The 20,219-nt window shown below is 42.4% G+C and overlaps 2 protein-coding genes across 17 annotated transcripts in view; one reads left to right on the top strand and one right to left on the bottom strand.

Annotated features, from left to right (window-relative positions):
• Positions 1-20,219, bottom strand: part of myt1b (myelin transcription factor 1b) — a 66,568-nt gene that overhangs the window by 15,488 nt on the left and 30,861 nt on the right. For 5 of the 8 annotated variants that reach the window (XM_079674920.1, XM_079674919.1, XM_079674921.1 and 2 more), the window contains 6 exons: positions 10,189-10,323; positions 8,320-8,410; positions 7,988-8,104; positions 6,017-6,273; positions 4,749-5,011; positions 480-725 (listed from right to left, as the gene is read on the bottom strand). In XM_079674920.1, coding sequence (XP_079531046.1) covers positions 480-725; positions 4,749-5,011; positions 6,017-6,273; positions 7,988-8,104; positions 8,320-8,410; positions 10,189-10,323 — 1,109 coding nt within the window. The remainder of the gene's footprint in view (positions 1-479; positions 726-4,748; positions 5,012-6,016; positions 6,274-7,987; positions 8,105-8,319; positions 8,411-10,188; positions 10,324-20,219) is intronic. The other 3 variants (XM_079674922.1, XM_079674925.1, XM_079674926.1) reach the window with 1 other exon arrangement.
• LOC307035522 (zinc finger MYM-type protein 1-like) overlaps positions 1-20,219 on the top strand; it is a 42,958-nt gene that overhangs the window by 10,379 nt on the left and 12,360 nt on the right. For 4 of the 9 annotated variants that reach the window (XM_079674962.1, XM_079674963.1, XM_079674964.1 and 1 more), the window contains exon 2: positions 10,677-18,558. The exons of 1 other annotated variant lie outside the window; for it this stretch is intronic. In XM_079674962.1, coding sequence (XP_079531088.1) covers positions 17,152-18,558 — 1,407 coding nt within the window. In that variant the 5' untranslated portion in view covers positions 10,677-17,151. Of the gene's footprint in view, positions 1-10,329; positions 20,160-20,219 lie in introns of those variants that run through there. 4 more of the 9 variants (XM_079674959.1, XM_079674966.1, XM_079674965.1 and 1 more) reach the window with 4 other exon arrangements.

Below are 20,219 nucleotides of genomic sequence, written 5' to 3'. Positions count from 1 at the left end.
TTTCTTGCAACAGTTAACAGTAGTATTTGTATACAAGCAAATAAACTTTGCAAACCCCCATGTGCACACAAGTGTGATCCCTATTCTCTTTTTTTAGACAAATGATTACCAAATGCAGTGTCCTCGTAAAAAATGTACACTCAAAGCCCTTTATATTTCTTTTTGAAAAAGTTCAAAGGAGTACATATTTGCATATGCCAAAGTCAGGATGGTGAAATGCACCCGACACACCACCTCTGTTTCACAGTGCAATGTTTTAACGGTCACAGTAACTCTTGCATTTCAGTGAATTAAATGAATAATAGAAAGAGGAAAAGGGGACAGGAAATAAGGCAGAGGGATTGGAAGTGATGTAAAAAAGCAAGAGTTTCTCAATCAAAAAGCTTGAGGGGAATTGTATTTATTTATGTTGCAACACTTCCTCTGTGACTAATAAGGCAGGGAATGTGTGTGGAGCTTGTGCTCAGTGTGACTCTGACCTCCTCCAGGTCCTCCTCCCTCTGGCGGTTGGGCTTGGTGTAATCCAGAGGGCCCTCCCACACCTCCTGCTTGTAGGCCAGGAGGTTCGGAGACGTCATGCCGCTGCCATCGTGATTGAGCGAGGAAGAGGAGGAAGAAGGATCCGGGGAGCGGACCCCGGGGCTGGACAGATTTCCCTCCCTCTTGATGGGCTTCTTCATGCTCAGGTCCAGGGTGCCGTTCTCATCCACCTCAATGTCCACTTCCTGGAAGAAACAGGAGATACTCAGGATCGGGGCCGTATACTATATCTAATCAACACCTCAAAATATGAAAGAGTATTAAAAGGTCCACTGAAAAGTTTAATGAAATGTATTATGTCAACAGATTATACATTTTTGTATTAGGTTAGTTGAAAGCAATAATATTAGGTTTAAATATAAAATATTAGGTTTAACTTAATATTATTTATTTCAACTAACATAATACAGTTATGTGAAATCAGTTAAAGGTCCCATGTCATGGCCATTTCCACTGATCATAATTCCATTGTTGAGGTCTACTAAAATAGATTTACATTGTTCAATGTTCCAAACTCACATTGGTTTTCTCATACAGCATCTCTGTATAGTATGTGTATTCACTCTCTGTCCCAAACGGCTTGTTGGAGCTCCTGCCCCCCCGCCCTCCCTGTGAGCCCAGTGGCCGTCTGCGAGACAGCGAGACACAGCGAAACCCAGCCTGAAAACACACACCCGCAGCCTGGCTGGGAGTTTGTGTGTGTGCTCACCCCTCGATTCCACCGGGTCCGTCTGCGTCGCGTCACGGCTGCACCGCGGTTTTGTTCCGGCCTCCTCCGGCGTCATACCCTACCAGGCGCGTTTCAGAAGCATTTCAGAAGCGGAGCGTCTTGCCTGCCGGCTCGCAATTTTTGTTGATTTGGGTATATTTCCTGGACAGGCTACTTTGTACAGACAAAGTTAATAATAATTGTAATATTCCAGTTATAAACAACATGAATCAAAGATGTGTTGCTGTATTTTAGTAGTAAAAAAATGCATTCATCATCATAATTATTCTATATATATAATTTACACAGTGCCTGTAAACCGGAGGGAGAACGCTGGCATTTCTTCTCCTACTTGAAAGACTACGGAGGGATAAGGTCTGCAAAATTAGTTTATTTTGGGGATTGACTGGATGCTCTGACCGGTCCACTTCCTGCCTGGCGCTATGCAACGCTCCGCGTCGAAAAATAGACTTGCATCCTATTTTGAGCGGAGTCCAGCGCCGAGGCGATTCTGGGACGCTTATGAGCCGTAACGTGGCGCGTCTGGTGGAATAGCACCCATTGACTAGAGTGGCCGCGATCTTTGCGAACGCCGCAGCACAGCCGTAACGTGGCCGTAACGCGGCCGTAACGCGACGCAGACGGACCCGGTGAAATCTAGGGGTCAGGCTGAGTTCCGCGGTGTCTCGCTGTCTCGCCGACCCCACACCAGTGAGCCAGCTCACACTGTCCGCTCCTCGCAGCAGCGAGCCTCGCAACGGATTGGTCCAAACGTAACGGCTCCACGGACGTTACATTACGTCACTATACCCAAATACGTCACTATACCCAAGAAGTAAACGATGGAAAAAGAGAAATCTCCAACGAGGCGTTCTGGGGCAGCAAAGACAGGTATTTTCTGTGTTAGAGTTTTACTCACTACAGGGTGTACTTTGAGGATTTGTGAATCTGCAGACCGTTGACATGCATAAAAAGCTACATAACACACAAGGGGACGGGTAATAACCAGAAAAGAATGACATGGGACCTTTAACATGAAACATTCAATTAAAGTCAACGTTTCAATTTTTCAGTCTCTGAGATGAAATCAAATTAGACAGTACAAGTTAAATGAGACTCAAATACCAAAAAGTTATATAAAAATAGAAGGCAATACCATTTAAAGATCTTAATGGTTGGGGAAACCAAAGATAAGGGTTGCCATTCAGTGTTTTTCTGCAAATAACAACAACAACTCTTCCAAAGTAACTTTGAATTACTGTTGCCGTTAACACTTAATGTCAACTTAGCATTGTTCTGCTAAATGATAGCAGAGGATAATCACTGTGATGGTACATAATTTTTTTTTAATATGGAAAAATGTGTGGCTCTGTACATATTGTAGGTGGTAGCTGTGAGAAAATGAATAGAAATACTCACTAATAGACTAATTAAGTATTCTCAAATATAAATGAGTAAAGCAGTCCTTTCTGGTGCTCTTCAGTGTGAGAGGCAGTCCTGCATGATGATCATTCATTGAATTGCCCTCTTGAGCAGTTTCGGTTGCAGCGCTACAGTACATTAACATACCTACATCTTCCTCGTTATAACTTCATATAAACCGCTCAGCCAGGGATTACATGTCTCATGTAACAAAATGCATTTGTTTTCCTGTTCGTGCCTGTTCACCTTTATCTGAAATTCTACAATTGCACTCAAGCTAATGACAAACAAGCGTTTAGCTGAACAGCAACTTTCAGAGGACAGAGCACCACCTTCTTGGCTACACAGAAAAAACTTGAAATCCTGCCATGTATATTGGTCTAATTTCTAGTGAGAATATGTCTCACCACTTGATATAAGACATAATAAATTAAGAGATAACAATGCAGTGAGATATAGGGTCTTTTTTTTTTTACTCTTGAAAACATCTTATTTTGAGTTGGATCTGAGATGAAACAAATTTGTTTAAGCTTCTGTGGTATTTGTAAAAGATGGATCATCCTGTATCAATAAATAAATGACTTTATGACATTTTTATTTGAAAATCAGAAAAGAGAACACTTCTGAGCAGTTCTGGCTCATGTTGTAAAACAACATTCCCTTATTCTGGTCAAATATAGCTCAAACAAGGTTTTCTCAGCTAATTACAAGACCTGATTCATCTAAATATCCCATCTAATTTCAAGAAATCATATCAAGCAAGTTTTCACTTGTTCTATTGGCAGATTTTATTACAATCGAAAAAACCTTGTTTTGTTATTCTTTTACTTGATTTTGGAGCAGCATCCAGTGTAAGGCATGCTAGTAATGATATCTAATGCAGTGCGGTGATACTCTGTAGCAGCAGACACTTCCTCTGTGGTATGTTACAGAGCTGGCAGGTGATCAGACACAGAGGGGAGAGAGCAGCCATGTTTTCAGGATTCATCTAAAATGGCGCTCATATGTACTGGTCATGGGCCAGGAAAATCAAAGGGTTATGAGAGGAGAGGAACTGGGAAGGGTTCCCAGAAATGTCCCTGGTTGATGAGCTCAGTGTTCCAATGTTTCAATATTGGATTTCAAGCGGCTGACTCCAGATCAGTGGCTGTTTGATGTGCGCTGTAACGCTGCGCTGTAGGCCTCGCTGAACAACACCCCACTCTGCTGTACTGCTACAGACATTAATCTGGACTTTTTATCTTCCTAAAACCACATCAGGAAAAAAATGATGAAGCAGTCACTTTCTCTCCTCTGTGAGGCAAACAGGCTTTTAAAAATCACAATATGGGGGAATTGGGGCTCCAATTACACCTCCTGTGCACAGAGAAGGGGGGAGAGATAGACAGAGAGACAAACACAGAGACTTGTATAGGGAGGGAGAGAGAGATAAAAGAGAGAAAAAAAATGTGAAAAGAAAATGAAAGAACGAGTGGCGGGGGTGGAGAAAGAGAGTGGAAGATCCGTGCGGCAGATAATGAAAAAAGGCTACCTGGTGGCAGAGTAATCCAGGGAACTGGCAGCCGTCCAGATTCAATAACAACATGAAAAGTGTGTGGGCTGGAGGGATGAAAGGATAGAAGAGGACGGGAGAGGTGATGCAACTGCATCTCAACACCATCCTGTAAGCCGAGGCCTCGTGATGATATATTCATGCAGAGCTGATGGGAGAGAACAAAATGAGCAAAAGACAGGAGGGGGGGAGGCAGAGAAGAGGAAGAGACGAGGAAAGTGAGAGGGGAGAAAAAACCAAAAGAGAAAGACATAGGAGGAGGAAGAAAGAAGAGGACGAGGAAAGAAAAAAGGAAAGGAAATAAAGAAAAAAAGTGAGGAGAGGAAACAAAAGGAGACAAGAGGAGAGGAGACAAGAGGAGACAAGAGGAGAGGAGAAAAGAGGAGAGAAAAGGAGACATGATCAGAGGAGAGGAGAAGAGAAGACGAGAGGGGATGGGAGGCTCGCCCCTGAAGGATCAGATGAAGGCCTGTTTCCCAACCTGCTGTCTGTGATCACCCTGTAGTTACTGTGCGGCTGCAGTACCTTGCTCTGCGGCTCGGTGCTCTGCGGCTCAGTGCTCTGCGGCTCGGTGCTCTGCGGCTCGGTGCTCTGCGGCTCGGTGCTCTGCGGCTTGGTGCTCAGGTTCTCTGGTTTCTCCCAGCAGCGGGTGGACAGGTTGAGGATGGCGGTGGCAGCCATGTGAGCCGCCTCGGCATCATGGGAGTAGTCATAGGCCAACGAGGAGCTCTTCCCGTAACCGTGGAGACTGAGGCTGGGTGACGGCGACTTGGGGAATGAGGGCTTAGCTGTTGGAGGGCAAAGGTCAACGTAAGATCAGTTGATGTTAAAAATAAACACAACAGACAAGTAGACAAAACATGCGAAGCTAGAACCAATAGCTTATTAGCTTAGCTTAATGAGTAAGTAGCCTGATCCATCTGCAGTGGTGAATTAAAGGTGGGGTAGGTAAGTTTGAGAAACTGGCTCGAGATACACTTTTTGTTATATTCCATGGAATGCTCTTAACATCCCGATAGCAATGAATATATTAAGTGCTTTGGCCAAAAATCCATTAAAAAATGTCATCTGTCATCCGTAGTACTGTAAAAAGCACGACCAATCATCTGAGCCGGCCCGGCTAAAGTAACTTGACGGCCTACCTGCCTATCAGCCTTCCATCTGTGCACAAACTTATCTCGTGCCCTCATTGGTCATGTGCGTGTTCGTGTGTGTTGGAGGAGGGGCTCTGTAAGGAAGTGGCAGATTTGTTCCGGTTGTGTATTTTCAAATTCTAGCGCACTCGAGCTGGTTTCTCCAAAATGACCTACCCCACCTTTAAGTACATTTATCTAATTACCATTTTGAGGTACTAATTTACTCACGTGATGCTACTTTATACTTTTACTTTACTTTGGAGGTTATTTTTTACTTTTTACTCCAATACATTCATTTTACTGTACAGCTTTAGTTACAAGCCACTTTGAAATGCAGATATAAATGAATAGTACAGAATATAAATCAACCATAATAAATCATGTATTATTATCATGGGTTAAGCTAGCAGCAGTATGTCAAGTAATTTAAATAATCCCCAACTTTAAAAAGTTGGGGATTGACAAATTGACAACAATGCCTGAATAATTAGAATACAATAATGTAATATTTGATTTATTATGAAATGGGCTACACTGGAAAATGAGTACTTTTTGTACTTGAAGAACACTTTATTATGCCAATACTAGATCTGAGTACTTCTTCCACCACTCTCCGTCTGTGAATGGTTTGAAAACAAATGGACGGGGCTCTCCTACTTTTGAAGGCTTTGGGTGTCATATCGCTGCTGTGTATCTTTGGAGCCAGCATGCGCCTCCCGAACACCTGCGCGTCGAAGCTGGCGTAATCGAAGGACACCTTGGAGTACTTCTCCAGCTCCCGGGCCAGGTTAGCGCGGGGGGTGCTGGGCGCCATGTCGGGCCGGTAGCTACCGTACTGAGGCACCTCCAGCTGCTTCACAAAGCACATGGGCCTGAGGGGAGGGAAGGGAGAGCGAGAGGATGTCAGGGTGGGGCTGGAGGTGTAGAGGGGGGATTAAGGCAAAAATAAAGAAAGTCAAATAGAATAGATATGGGATAAAATTAGGCAGTGACAAAAAAAACAAATAAGCAAGGCAGAAAAAAGAGTGGGGAGAGAATGAGAGAGGGAGAGTGACACAGAGAGAGTAAAGATAGGGCCACGGTGTACTTAGCAGGAGTGCAGCAGGATTAAAAGCTCTCTTATCAGCAGAGGGCACATTTGCATGTTGTACAGCATGGAATTTATGAGCTTTAAGCCCTCTCGTTTTCCTAGAGAGCCTGCACTTTTGTTAGACCTGTTGGCATAAATCCACTTATAGACCAGGGAGAGGCAGGGGGGGGGGGAGAGAGGTCCTCCCCCCACTTTTTGCCCAGCCCTTTTCCCTCCTCCTCTGCATCATGTCTGAGTCCCTGTGCTAGTACATGACCCGGCCTGCAGTCATTCTGCTCACATCTGAGGAGGGTTTTCATGACAGTAAAAAAAACGTCCTACCACCGATCACAGGGGATTTACTCCCCCTTTTTATTTATTCAACATTAGCGCACGGATTGCATGAGGAATTCTTCACATAACACACATTCTTAGCTCATTCTGCTTACAATCTGAGGAGGGAAAACAAAGCAAGCCTTATTATGTTTTAATCCTCTGCTTTTGTCCAACCACTGATGAGCTTTTCCTTAAGGAAAGCAATTATTTCTCCTTTCCCCCCGCAGTGCCCCTGTAACTTGCATAATTAGCTTATCGGCGGCATTATTAATTACAATACCAATGAGGAGGAGCATGGACTTAGCATAATACCAGTGTCTGCTTGTGTTAATTATCATTCTTCTGGCCGGGAACTGGGCGCTGACCGCTCAGAGATGAATGAAGATAAAGAGATGTCAGTGTTGGGGACAGTAATGATCGCAGCGGCATGCTGAATGCTCCAACACCTCCTGTCTGTATCCAGCCACTCACACACAGCTCTACCTCTGAGGAACAAGCTCAGCAGGTCTGAGATCTGTCTGAGTTCAAGAGGAACAGCCTGAGAGGGACTCCACTGTGGGAGAGCTTTTATATAGTGATCTATCTCAGTCTGGGGATAGAGCTGATGCCTCATCTTTAGTTGAGTTGAGTTGGTTTCATTTGAACTAATACAAATCAAATACACATATACAAAATGTATTTGTAACTATTTGACTTCCTTATTTAATCAGTAGTATATTGTATGTTGGGTTGTTGGGACTTACTACACTATAGCTTTTGTACGTATTAAAATAAAACATTTGAATCTTAAATAACAAAATAAGTTGTTACTTTTGAAGTGACCAACCTTAGCGAGTATATACTGACTGGAAAGGTGTAGACTTTTTTAAAAGTACCCCTTTTAACATGTATTATTTCTTATAATTCACATTGAATGTATACACAAAAAATGTAGTTAATGTTGAATTACTATCATTTGGAACAGTCTAATTCTGAATACAGTCTGGAAGTATTTTATTTGTTATTGTATACATTCATTTTGCTGTTTTTTTACTCTATCAAGGTCTTTAATAAGAAAGACAACATGTGAGATTATAACTAATACGTTGGTTGGTTCATGATGATCGGCTTGCTTTACATCTTAGAGCTCTCCTCCCGGGGACCCATGCATTTCTTATTTAGTCAAGCGGATATCTTAAAAGGAAATATTTAAAGTATATCATAAAATATTTTGTGAACCCCACCTTAGCACCCTGTCGTTGGGACTTCCTTTGAGCAGCTCGCTGCCGGGGGGGGAGAGATGCTGCTTGTCGAGGCCCTTGGACAGCTTCTCTGCAGCGGCGATGGGGCATCCGGAGAGACTGCACGCAAAAATATGAATATCAAAAGGGGAGCATGTTGCTGACCATGTAAATCTGCATTGCACTGATGTGGACTGACACATTCCCTGTCCTGCATATATGAATATTTGAGCTTGCAAATGCACAAAGGGAATGCATGCCCTGTGCATAACACCCTCATGTGCAGAGTGTAGTCAAACACAATCAGTGTGATGTATGCATGTATGCATGGATACCTGCGATGTGTGTTTCTGTTGCTGTTAACGTGGCCCTGCCCGGTGCAGCCAGGTGTCGGACACTTCAGCACGTTCTCATGCATGGCCAGAACTGTGGAGAAATACATGCACGCACACGCGTGCACACACACACACACACACACACACACACACACACACACACACACACACACACACACACACACACACACACACACACACACACACACACACACACACACACACACACACACACACACACACACACACACACACACACACACACACACACACACACACACACACACACACACAAGGTTAGAGAAAATCCACAATTTCATCTAAACTCTTTTTACACGTAAGGCACTGTATGGAAATCATTTGGGGAAGGCAAGACACACCTCAGCATTATATTATTTTCCTTTGACTATGGCGAACATAAGTAAATGAATATGTAAGCTACTAATAATGAGATCGTTTAAAACTGTTATGTGTGAAATTGAATAACTGCACCAGACTGCAGCAGCTCAGTGGCTGTTGATAAAAAAAGTTTGCAAAGTTAAAATATTATATATTCAAGTATATTGTGTATGTGGTCGCATTTTTGTTATTAAATGTAAAAAGTAGCAACAAACATGTTTGAGGACAGGTGTCTGGCTTTAGAGAACAAAACTAAACAAAGGGGCCTGTTTCCTCACAAACATAACATAAACGTATCCCCCCTTGAAGAGACAACTGTTTCCAGTAAGATATATTATTCTCACTTCCCTAACCCCTCCTTTCAGTTTTGTACAGTCCCTTAGAATGAAAACTAGCAGCAATCCTATGTCAGACAATAGCAGGGAACTGCACATGTAATGTACTTGTAGTCATGGCTACAGTAAAATGGCCTCTGATATGTATGTAAGACATGTCTCTACAGTCAGATGGACAGAAACACACCACGATTCCGTATGGACGCTGCGTTAGAGAAACGCGGATTTTGGGTCCTTAGCTTGAAAAAAGAAGAAGAGAGGAGGCGGAGCTAATGCCTGATCAGAATTCTACCGGAGATAAAGTTAAATTCTGCTGTGATAAAACGCCATCCTGTTCTAAACCACTTTAAGGATTATTTCTGAAACAGTATGGAGCTCAAATGCATTTTCTCTTGCGGGTTTATCACCAGGTGAGTTCCTTTTTTTATTTCCTGGTTTTTAAACAAATGTGCTCTACAGTACAGGTTAGCTCTGAGTGTTAGCAAGGCTTGCTAATGTAAACAAAGACGAGATTACGTACAAAGCACGTCAGGCATAGTTTCTGATAGCAACTTTCTGTGGGTCCGCTGCCGATCTGACGTCATATTGGCAGCAAATCTGTATCTGCTCATTGTACCCCCGTTTTTAAAAGATTTGGGTACGGAGGAAAAGAGAAAGGGTTTTATTTTCTGACGCTGCGTGAGTTCCCCGACGCACCCGGGACACATATTTATGTATAAAAGACATCACAAAGTGCATTTTGTATGATAGGTCCCCTTTAAATAAAAAATAATAGGGCCAATTTAAGATTATTGCTTTCAACTAACCTAATACAGTGATGTGAATTGTTTTGACATAATACATTTAATTCAAGTCAACGTTTCAGTTTTTAAGCGTATATTTACAGAAACCAACCAGTAAACTAAATCAAAATGTGTGTTTAGAATGTTCTTACCTGTGTACCTTTATCTTTTACATGGTGGTTTCTATGTTTCTGTGTATGTCAGAGAGTGAATAGCTTGAGACATTTAGGGGACACTGATGAAATGAGGAGTAGTGGTTTTACAGCGCTTGATGTGTCACTCCAGTGTGAGGGAGGGTGTGTGTTTCTCTCTGTCCCTGCCCTTTGTTGTCACTTTTTGTGAAGAACACTCACTCTCGGGGGGGATCCTGTCCTTGTGCGGACAGCCTGACAGGCTGCGGTGGTGGGGGTACAGACCGGTCACATGACCCGTCCCATCACACCCTGGGGTGGGACACTTGATCTCCCTCTTCTCCTGCCTACTGCTCTCTGGATAGAGGAAGAAAGGAGAGGAAACAAGGAGGGGATCAAAGGAGGAGAGGTAACAGAGGAGGAGAGGAAAGGAGGAGAGGAAGCATAAGAGAAAGGAAACAAGGGAGGAGAGGAATGAGCCTATAGTTAAAGATGGTTGCAGATTACCTACATTTTATTGTTTTTATGTATTTATAGGCTATTCTTGATTTTACATTCTATCTTGTCTTTTTTATTTTCTTGTAGTTTTTTTTCTTTTTCTTTAAGTACTTTCCTTCATGTTTCTTAATCTGTAAAACCCACTAAGACGAACGTGTTTTGTGATATTGGGCTATATAAATAAAGTTTGATTCGATTTGACCTTTTCTCAGACCTTGTTCGGACAAAACAACACCTGAAGATACATGAGGAGGATATCATGCCCCATGATTTACAGTATCCTCTACTGGAGGTAGGCGAGCCAGCATCGGTGTCACTGGAGAGAAAAAGCAGCGAGAGGAGGGCGTGCTGCTCTATTGGCCTTCAAATTGAATGTTAACGAGACACGCATCTCCTAATTAACGCGGAGCAGAAAAGGAACGTCACCGCAGGAGGGAGTGGAGGCCAAGGAGAGGGCAGCACCAGCAGCCATGTAATCACACTACTGTTGAACTGAGAGGAGCGTGACAAGTGGGCGCCATGCCAACTGGGAAACACATGCACACTGTAAACAAACAGTGTGTAACCTGCATATGCACATATTTAGGTAGGTCCTACACTATATTATTCAAATATAGCATGATAGGTCCACTTTAAAGGTGGGACTAGAGTGTGCAATGACAACATATGCATATGAGGGGCCGTGTAGGCCAAAATTCAAACTAACCTCGCACACACACTTCTGAAAACATCTGGTCTTGCACACACACTACTGAAATAGTCTCACATTGAACACCTCACACACACAAAACTGAAAATTAACCTCACACACACAAAACTGAAAATTAACCTCACACACACACTATTGAAATACTCTCACATTCACTAGTGCAGTGGTTCCCAACCTTTTTTTTACCAAGGCACCCCTGAAAATATTTCTCGACCCCAAGGCACCCCAACTTTTTGTAGATTTAAAAACCACTTCAGAGCTTAAACTAAAAACCATAAATACACCATAAATTGGTTTTCAAATGTATATTTAATTGAATAGAACATTTTGTATAACAAATAATGTATTCACACATAATAACAAGAACCAGACTAAAAATGTCAACACCATTTCTATGATGAATTCAATATTATAAACAGGCCTACTAAGTAGGCTCTTTTGTTTTGGCTGAAAATAGTAGGCCTACCTGTGTAGAAACACAAATACATATCAATACAGTTATTATTTTACATTTGGATTTCCAAAGAGGCAGGCCTATGATCACTTAGATTAAATAATAACTTAATAGAATTGGAGGGATGAAACAATGCCCTCTGGCCTGACTGTGGTCATGTGACTCATCAACCACATCCCAAATATGAAACATTCTGCATTTCGCTATCCAGATAATACTGATTGACAAATCATAAATCATACATTTATAAGAAAGGCACACAAATTAACATCCAAACATAAACATTTCTCAGACCGTTACACGATGCTAGTGCGACACTTGTGCCTGCTTTTGTGAGCAGAGTCTCTTGATGCGTGGGGGGATAGTGGACAGCGCAACGCGGAGGTCCTGCTCCACTGACAGCCGGGTCCGAGTCTTGTTTTTGACATATGCGAGTGAGGAAAACGCCAGCTCGCACAAGTAGGAGGTTGGAAACTGTAAAAGCACCTTGATGGCACTCTCTGAGAGGGATGGATACTCGTGTCCCACAAGCAGCCACAAATATATCCAAACGTAGTTCCCGTGCTTCAGTTTCAGGGAGCGGTCCATAGATAGCTCTGCGAGTTCATCCTGAGCTCTGCTGTTTAAACTTGTGGCTGATATTAATGTTATTTTAGACTTCTTTTGCACTGCTGTTCCATCATGTTCTGTCATCCCTGCCTTTGTTGTTGAGGGCTGGGGTGCTTCTTTATTTATTGTCACTACGTAACGATCCATCTTGAAATTATTTGGCGCGAGGAAAAAAAGCTGCTCTGCACACCGTAAACAATGACGACTGACGTAAATACTGAGAATTTAAACTGTTTAATATTTCTAAATCTGAGCAATATATTTTTTATTAGCTTATGAACTCCATTGTACATGTAATAAAATAAAGTGTATATGAAGTGAAGTTTATTAACTGAGAAAAAAAGTGTGGAACATAAAAATAAGTTTTTTTGCGGCACACATGGACAGTGCTCGCGGCACCCCAGTGTGCCGCGGCACACCGGTTGGGAACCACTGCACTAGTGAACACCTCGCATACACAACTGAAAAGTAACTTCACACACATACTCCTGAAATACTCACACATTCACTACTGAAAACCTTACACAAACACACACTCCTGAAAACATTTTACTGAAAGGTTCTCAGTAGGGAATGTGCATGTGTTTCACCTATGTGCTGTAACGGAAGTCATTGTAATGAAACGGAAGTACCAAACTGCTAGTGGTCGCTCTGCTAGCTCCGTTAGCTCCAGGGTGCTACAGGGGCTCAGCTGCTTCGCTGATCCGGAGAACACAACTTGAACTCGGTCGTGTTTGTTGTGTTGATGCCTGGTGGAGTATTTTTCATTGAAATATCGGACTTATCTTATGGCTCTGCGGTTAAAACAGACCGTCCATGAATGCAGTTCCTCCGGTAAGTGAAATTCAAGCACTTTCTTACTGGTGTTTTTATTCAGCTAAGCTACATCTGTGCTAACGATGCTATCCGTAGCATCCAAGTTATAATAGAGAAGTGTAAAACATTAAGAAGGATTTTGTAGAACAAAAGGCTTCTGTATGAGGTTGGTATAATAAGGTCAACATTAGTTTGTTTGCTAGTTAGGTAACTGTATGCATTGTTATTAATTTAAATTCGCTATGCTCGACGATGCAGACAGCTAGCGTCACATTAATGTTGAAGACCAGCGTACTGTCTATGAGATTAACCTCACTATAAGATCTGTGTATCTGAAAAATATGAATCTCACATTTCCAGTTGGTTCCAGAAATAACGTTGACGTAGATATTGCAATATTGTTTGTTGAGCTGGAGTTAATTATTGAAGCTTACTAGTTAACGTTTGTCATATTAAACAAACGAATAATGTTTTTATTAATATTATTACCAACCAGGGGTGGACTGGCCATCTGGCATACCGGGCATCGTCCCGCCCGGTGCGTCGTTGATCCAATGTGGGCCAGTCCCATACAGTCTATGGCCGGTCTGCTATGTTTTTTTTTTCTTTTTTTTCTCTAAATTCCCTCCAATTGGGCCGGCCAATTGGCTACAGAGGGCTAGCAGTGTGTTGCCAGGCTGTCGGGCTGCTGCTGAGCTGAAAATGGATAAGCGGAAGAAACGCCCGGGTGGCGCTGAAAAACTGCGACTTAAAAAGCTGAACTCTCTGGAGGTGGAGGCTGCTAAATATTCTAAATTGACGGACCTATTTGGTGCCGGGGTCACCACCCCAGCAGGTGCTGCTGCGCCGGGAGACGAGCGAGTGGAGGCATACATGGTAAGTAACGTTAGCCTGGGGCTGGCTAGGCTACATTTTTGAGACATGTCCACAAAAAAGTAGAAAACGTTTTTACATTTAATGTGATGTGACCTAATTAACTGCATAGTCCTACTTGTGACAACATATTAGCCCAGAGTTGAAGGGCTGTGAATGTTGGTAGTTGTGGTTGATTTTGTTTAAATATGCCGAATTGTGATATTATGAGTTATTATTGTTCAGATGATTTAGCTAGGCTAGCTAAGAGCTGCTTACGTCAGCGGTCTCTTCAGAATCAAGCTGTATTGTAAATACAGATGAGATTCAGGGCTCAACGCTAACTTTTAAAAGTGGTTGCCAGGCTGGTAACCAGGCATCAGCTTTTGGTTGCCAACACTGAAAATACGGTTGCCATTTTTAGACACATTATATTTTAAATAATTAAGATACTATACAATACATCAACTTAATAATGAACATGTGACACAAAAGAATGTTCAAATGCTTTACAATAAGTAATTAACACAATTATTTGAAACTAAAGTGGTAGTAAACTTGTCCACCCTCAATTGCTGGTATACAAAACACCAGTAGTGCAGCTGTTGTTCTTCACAGATCCCTCACAAATGAATTGAGCTAGTTTCTTGGTCATCCGTATCCCCACCATAGATCCACTGGCCCTTCAGCATTGAAGTCTTGGATTGGCCAAAATAATACATGTCTAATGTTAAATAAATGAAAACCATTCACAGATAAGAATTAGATATGAATTATTCATGCTGTAAATTACCTTTAATATGTCTAACTATATTTCAAATGTGTTAACTTTGTATATAAGTGATTATATTTGTATGCCAATATGGTAAAGTTTCGTTTTGCACTTTTATTTTGGTAGTAATAAGATCGGGACTCTTATTTTGAAGGAACTTTTACCAGAAGTGAATGGACAACATTCCTGGTTATGGCTAGAAAGGATCCGTCTTGTGTAAATATGACGTCACTTTCTCGTTGTAACTCTCGTTGGAGCGGCTCGGAAACACACCTACAGCAGTAACATGATGCAACATACACATTAATGCAGCAACAATATTAATAGAGAAACATCAGACATAATAGTGAAACACAGAAAGGGAACATTGTATTGCACTAGGAGCTATCTTGGGACTTTTACTGCGACAACGTTGACTTGCCTGTGAATAAAAAATAAACCATAGTGTTGGTGATCTACAGTGTTGTCATTCTTCTTTGAACAGCTAACACCCTATTTCAACAATCACACTCCCTGTAATTGACATCATTAATAGATGGTTTAGCTTCTCACCTTCATTTGCTGTGGCCCACTGATGTTAACGGTCGTAACTGAAAGGCTGCCTGCCAAACGTAAACATTCAGCCACGTGACTTGCAAACTCTCGTGAGTGTTACACTAGACGGATCCTTTCTAGCCATAACCAACATTCCTCTTTGCTTTTCGCTCGGCTTCATCTTGCGCTTTATCACTTTGAACATTCGTTTGAGATGTTGACGGGTTGGCCGAACTTTTTACCCTACAGTCAAACAACTTAATTTGCTTCGCCATTTTTTGTAAAAACAAACACACGGCTCACGTGAGTAAACTGGCATCGCTTTCTGGCTCCTTAATCACACCAATGCACGTGCAACTTAAGTATCAGGTTCCGACTGGTCACAACAATAATTAAATATCACTCTTAATACAACAAATATTTAACATTTATCTCTTTTGGGGTGCACATTTAGCTATTTGCTGTCCTTATTTCCACTGATGGCAACCAAAGGCCAATAAGTGGTTGAAATGTTTTCTGAATGGTTGCCAATGGCAACCTGGCAACCGTTACTGTCGAGCCCTGTGAGATACTATGAATTTTAGCACAAAATACAAGTAAACCTATAGGAAATTAGTTTAATTTGCAATATTTGCCATTGAATTTATTGTAACCTTTCAATTCATTTGTTTATTGAGGTGATAACTATTTCATAATTTGTGTGTAACTTTAATTTCTGTGTAAATGTGTTACTTTTACTGTAGTTTTCAAATGGCTGCGTATAGTGCTGTCTTGAGCATTTTCAGGTATTGTCACAAAGATCTGACTTTTTTGCATTGGAAAACACTAGTTAGTGTCATAATGAAAACATGGCAAAGCCACTAGTGTTGTTAGGCTCGCGAACGTTTCGTTCAATATGAACTAATCTTTTATCTTGTACATTATTCTGTGGTTTTGAGTTATTTCCCCATCCAATGATAAATGCTTTCCCTATGTCCAGCCCAGACAGGTTCAGGGCAAGTCCAGCTGGTCAGTTCAGGGAGAGAGCCAGACCAATTCAGGCAGCCCAAAGACTGCACCACCTGAGAGGGAAAAGGCTGTAGAGAGTGAGGAGTATGTCAGCCCAAAGACAGGATAACTTGAGAGGGAAACAGCTGTAGAGAGTGAGGAGTGCGTCAGCCCAAAAACAGGATCACCTGAGAGGGAAACAGCTTTTGAGAGCTATGAGTGTGCCAGTCAAATAACTGATTTTTTTTCACAACCTGATCAGAAAAATCTCCAGTCATTTTTAAATTACCATCCTCAGCAAAAAAGTAGCAATCCAGTGGTGCAGAAAGTGTTCTGTAGCAGAGACGGCACCAGTAGAAGGTGGTTGACGTACTGTCCAGAGCGTCACATGCTGTTTTGTTTCATCTGCATGGCATTCGGTAAGAGAACTGAAAGCAGTCTGTTCATCAGTGGAATGTCAGATTGGAGGCATATACACCAGCGCACAGAGGAGCATGAGAGAAGCAGTGCACACAGAAACTGTGCTGGAGCTTACCTCTTGAAATCCGCCAGTGCTGATATCAGCAGTGTGTTTGGTGGCAGTCAGATGTCGGCGCACAGAGAGCAGGTCAGAAATTGACGGCAGGTTTTGGAGCGCATCATAGATGTCATCAAGGTTCTTGGGAAGAGGGGGCTTGCATACAGGAGGTCAGAAAATGAGGCAGCATAAAGACCACACAGTTGATAATGGTAATTTCTTGGAACTCATACTTCTACTGGGGAAGTATGATTTCTGTTTAAAAGAGCTGCATTGACAGCTGCATTGAGAACAGCAAAAAGTTGCATTTGTCTGGTGGCACGAGAGGCAGAGGTTCCCTTGTAACTTTACTCTCCAAAACCACAGGCAACTCAGTGATAGATGCAATTCACCATCTGATTCAAGAAAACATCTCCAGTGATATCAAGAAAGCAGGAATGTTTTCAGTGCTGCTGGACACAACGCAGAACATCACCTCTCAGAATCAATGCTCTATAATTATAAGGTATGTTACTGATGTTGTTCATGAGAGGCTTGTTGCAGTGCTGAAGTGCAGTTCATCCACTGGACAGGCCTTTGTCAACATGCTGTCAGAAGTTCTGGACAAAATGGGCCTCAGCAAGACCATGTGCATTGGAAACGCGACTGATGGGGCATCAAACATGCAAGGCCAATACAAAGGATTCTCCTCACTGTTGTCTGCACAATCTCCTAACCAGGTGCATGTATGGTGCTACGCAGATGTACTAAATCTGGTGCTTGCAAACACAACCCAGATTGTTATTGAGAGTGGGTCCCTGTTTGCGCTCCTCAATGGCATTGCGGTATTCATCAAACAGTCATATAAAAGGATGAATGTGTGGGAAGAGTCAGGCCGAAACAAGAGACGTAGACGCCTTGCTCCTATTGGCGTGACACGCTGGTGGGCCAAGCATGAGGCCCTGAAGACGGTGTTTGGCTCCTTTGGAAAACTGGAAGATGGTCTGTACGTTGATGTGCTGTTGACATTATCAGCTATACAGAAACAGGCAACAGTGAAACCATGTATCCGTGTCATGGCCAGAGGATATGCAGAGTCATTGCTCAAGTATGAGACGATCTTGACGGCTCAAATCTTCCTCCGCATATTTGAACATACCTCTCCATTGTCTAAATACCTTCAGACGGCAGGATTGGACATCCTCTCCGCTCACAGAATGGTGGCATCGACACAGGATACGCTGAAAAGCTTGGGAAGAGATTTTGAATCTGTAAAAAAAGCAGCAGACACATTTGTCAACTGGACAAACACAGAAATCCAAGAGAGAGATGACACAGACATTGAAGTGGAGGCCACACTGCCACAAAAGAGGAGGAGGATGAAGAAAGTCTTGCCTGGAGAGATGGCTCAGGATGAGACCCTGGATGATGCAGAAAAATCCTATGAGGTGAATGTGCATAACCGGATCATGGACACAGCAATTGAAGCCATTCATGGGCGCTTTTTAACGCACGGCAATCTATATGCTGACTTGGCATGTCTGGATCCCAGAAACTTCCCTCAGCTCTGCACCAGTGCTCTTCCCCAGTCTGCCCTTCAAGACTTAAGCAAGTGCTTGCAAGGATTTGACAGCAGGGCAACCAAGGAAAATATGCAGGCCGAGTTGAAAAGCTTTGCACTCCAGTGGAACAAGCTGAAGGCATCCCCATTGGCAAAGTACAAAGCAAGAACAGTAGAAGATGGAGCAGGTGGTGAGGAAGACAACACAGAGGAGGTTGAGATAACTCCCATAAGCTGTTGCTCCTGCAAAGAATGCCCTCTGTGCTGCTACCAGGAGTGGAGTGCACCAGCTGGGCGTAAAAAAGTAGGTCTTAACTCTAACGTCGGGCTTAGCTACGTCCGACTTAGTGATTCGAATTTACACCGAGTGCACCAAGCCTGACTAGTCTAGGTCGTAGCTGCGCCTGGTCTTAAGATGCGCGTCCACGTGAATACACGCGAAACAGTAATTGTTGCCAAGCAACACACGTCTACATAATTTAACACTTGAACTCCTTCATTCAGGGCAAACTAAGATTTGTATAACGAAGTCATGGATAACAGAAACCAAAAGAAGAGAAAAATGACGCCCACACCCCGAAAAAGAAAGAGGGATTTTACAGAGCTATAGCGTGAACTGGTGGAGAAAGAGATCGTTCGTGTGGAGTTGGAGACCGCAAAACTGCAGCGGAACATGACAAAATTGAGCTGGAGAAGGACAAATTAAGACTCAAATTATAATTCTTAAGAATCAGCAACGAATCACTGAAAACAATTTGTCATTCACCATTCTCTAATCATATTTGTTATCTAATGTTCTTGTGTGTGTTTTTTGAATAAAATAGGCTATAAAACGGCCTAATGAAAATATGTGGTCACAATGGGAGCTTATTGAAATGCAATTGCAAAAAAACAGCGTTCATATTACAAATATACATGGCTATATGTTGTTTATTATGTGATTGTGGTTAACTCGTCCAGTGATATCTTCACGGATGCCAGGAGGATTTTGCTGCTTCTTCTTGTGTTAAGTAAATATAATTCCTAAGGCGGCGCTGGAGAGCCAAGGAAACGTGTCTAATAGCCCGACATGCAGTTGTGTGATGAACATTCATCATGTCTCCCACAGTATTAAAGTAAAATCTGAGCGCAATCAGCACCTGCAAGGTTGGGGAGAGCGCAGCGTTTCGGTCTGATCCGTTCTGTTGTTGAGGGGAGATCTCCTCGATTACATCAAAAAGGGCTTGTCTGCCGAAACGAAACCTCTCTATCAGCTCACTGAATAGATGTCCAGTGGGTTTGTTCGATCACGGATGACTCTCTCGTCTTAATGCCCTTTCGTTGTTACAACATGTAAACAAGACGCACTGCCATAGTTATTTTCCTTCTTGCCTGTTTTACGTTACTATGGATACTAGTCTCTCTTTCCGATTTACGCCTGCTCCATACTAGGCGTAAAAGTTACACCCGGGCGCAATGCATACGCGGCTTAAGTCTAAGTGGTGCACTAGTCATAACTTTAGTTTGGTCTTAACCTTCGGTTCTACGTAGGACGTAGAGTTACGCCCAGCTTACGCCCAGCTGGTGCACTCCACTCCAGATACTTCGCCGTTTCAACATGCTAACAGATGCGTACCCTGTCCTAGGCCTTGCTTATAAATACCTGCTTGCTCCACTGATAAGGCGAGAAATATTTAATTAATATTATTGTTATTATCACACATCACACATTATGGATGTAGTAATTCATTATTTGCTTTTCAGAAGTTGTATTGTGCTTATGTGTTGATCCTTAATGGTGTGATCATGTACACTAAATGATCAATTATTCTCCATTACAGGTTGTTCTGATATATTTGAGGAGTCGTTCTCCCTCTGTTCTATATGTGGACTTGTTCTCTCATTTGGGACCACTGTTAGAATTTGGTAAATTTATCACGTATTTTTTAATGTTGTATAAATTCATACTTCATAATTTTTAAAAAG

This window comes from Notothenia rossii (genome assembly GCF_949606895.1).
Source record: "Notothenia rossii genome assembly, chromosome: 4".
Classification (NCBI taxonomy): domain Eukaryota; kingdom Metazoa; phylum Chordata; class Actinopteri; order Perciformes; family Nototheniidae; genus Notothenia; species Notothenia rossii.
This window is presented reverse-complemented; position numbering and strand designations above follow the sequence as displayed.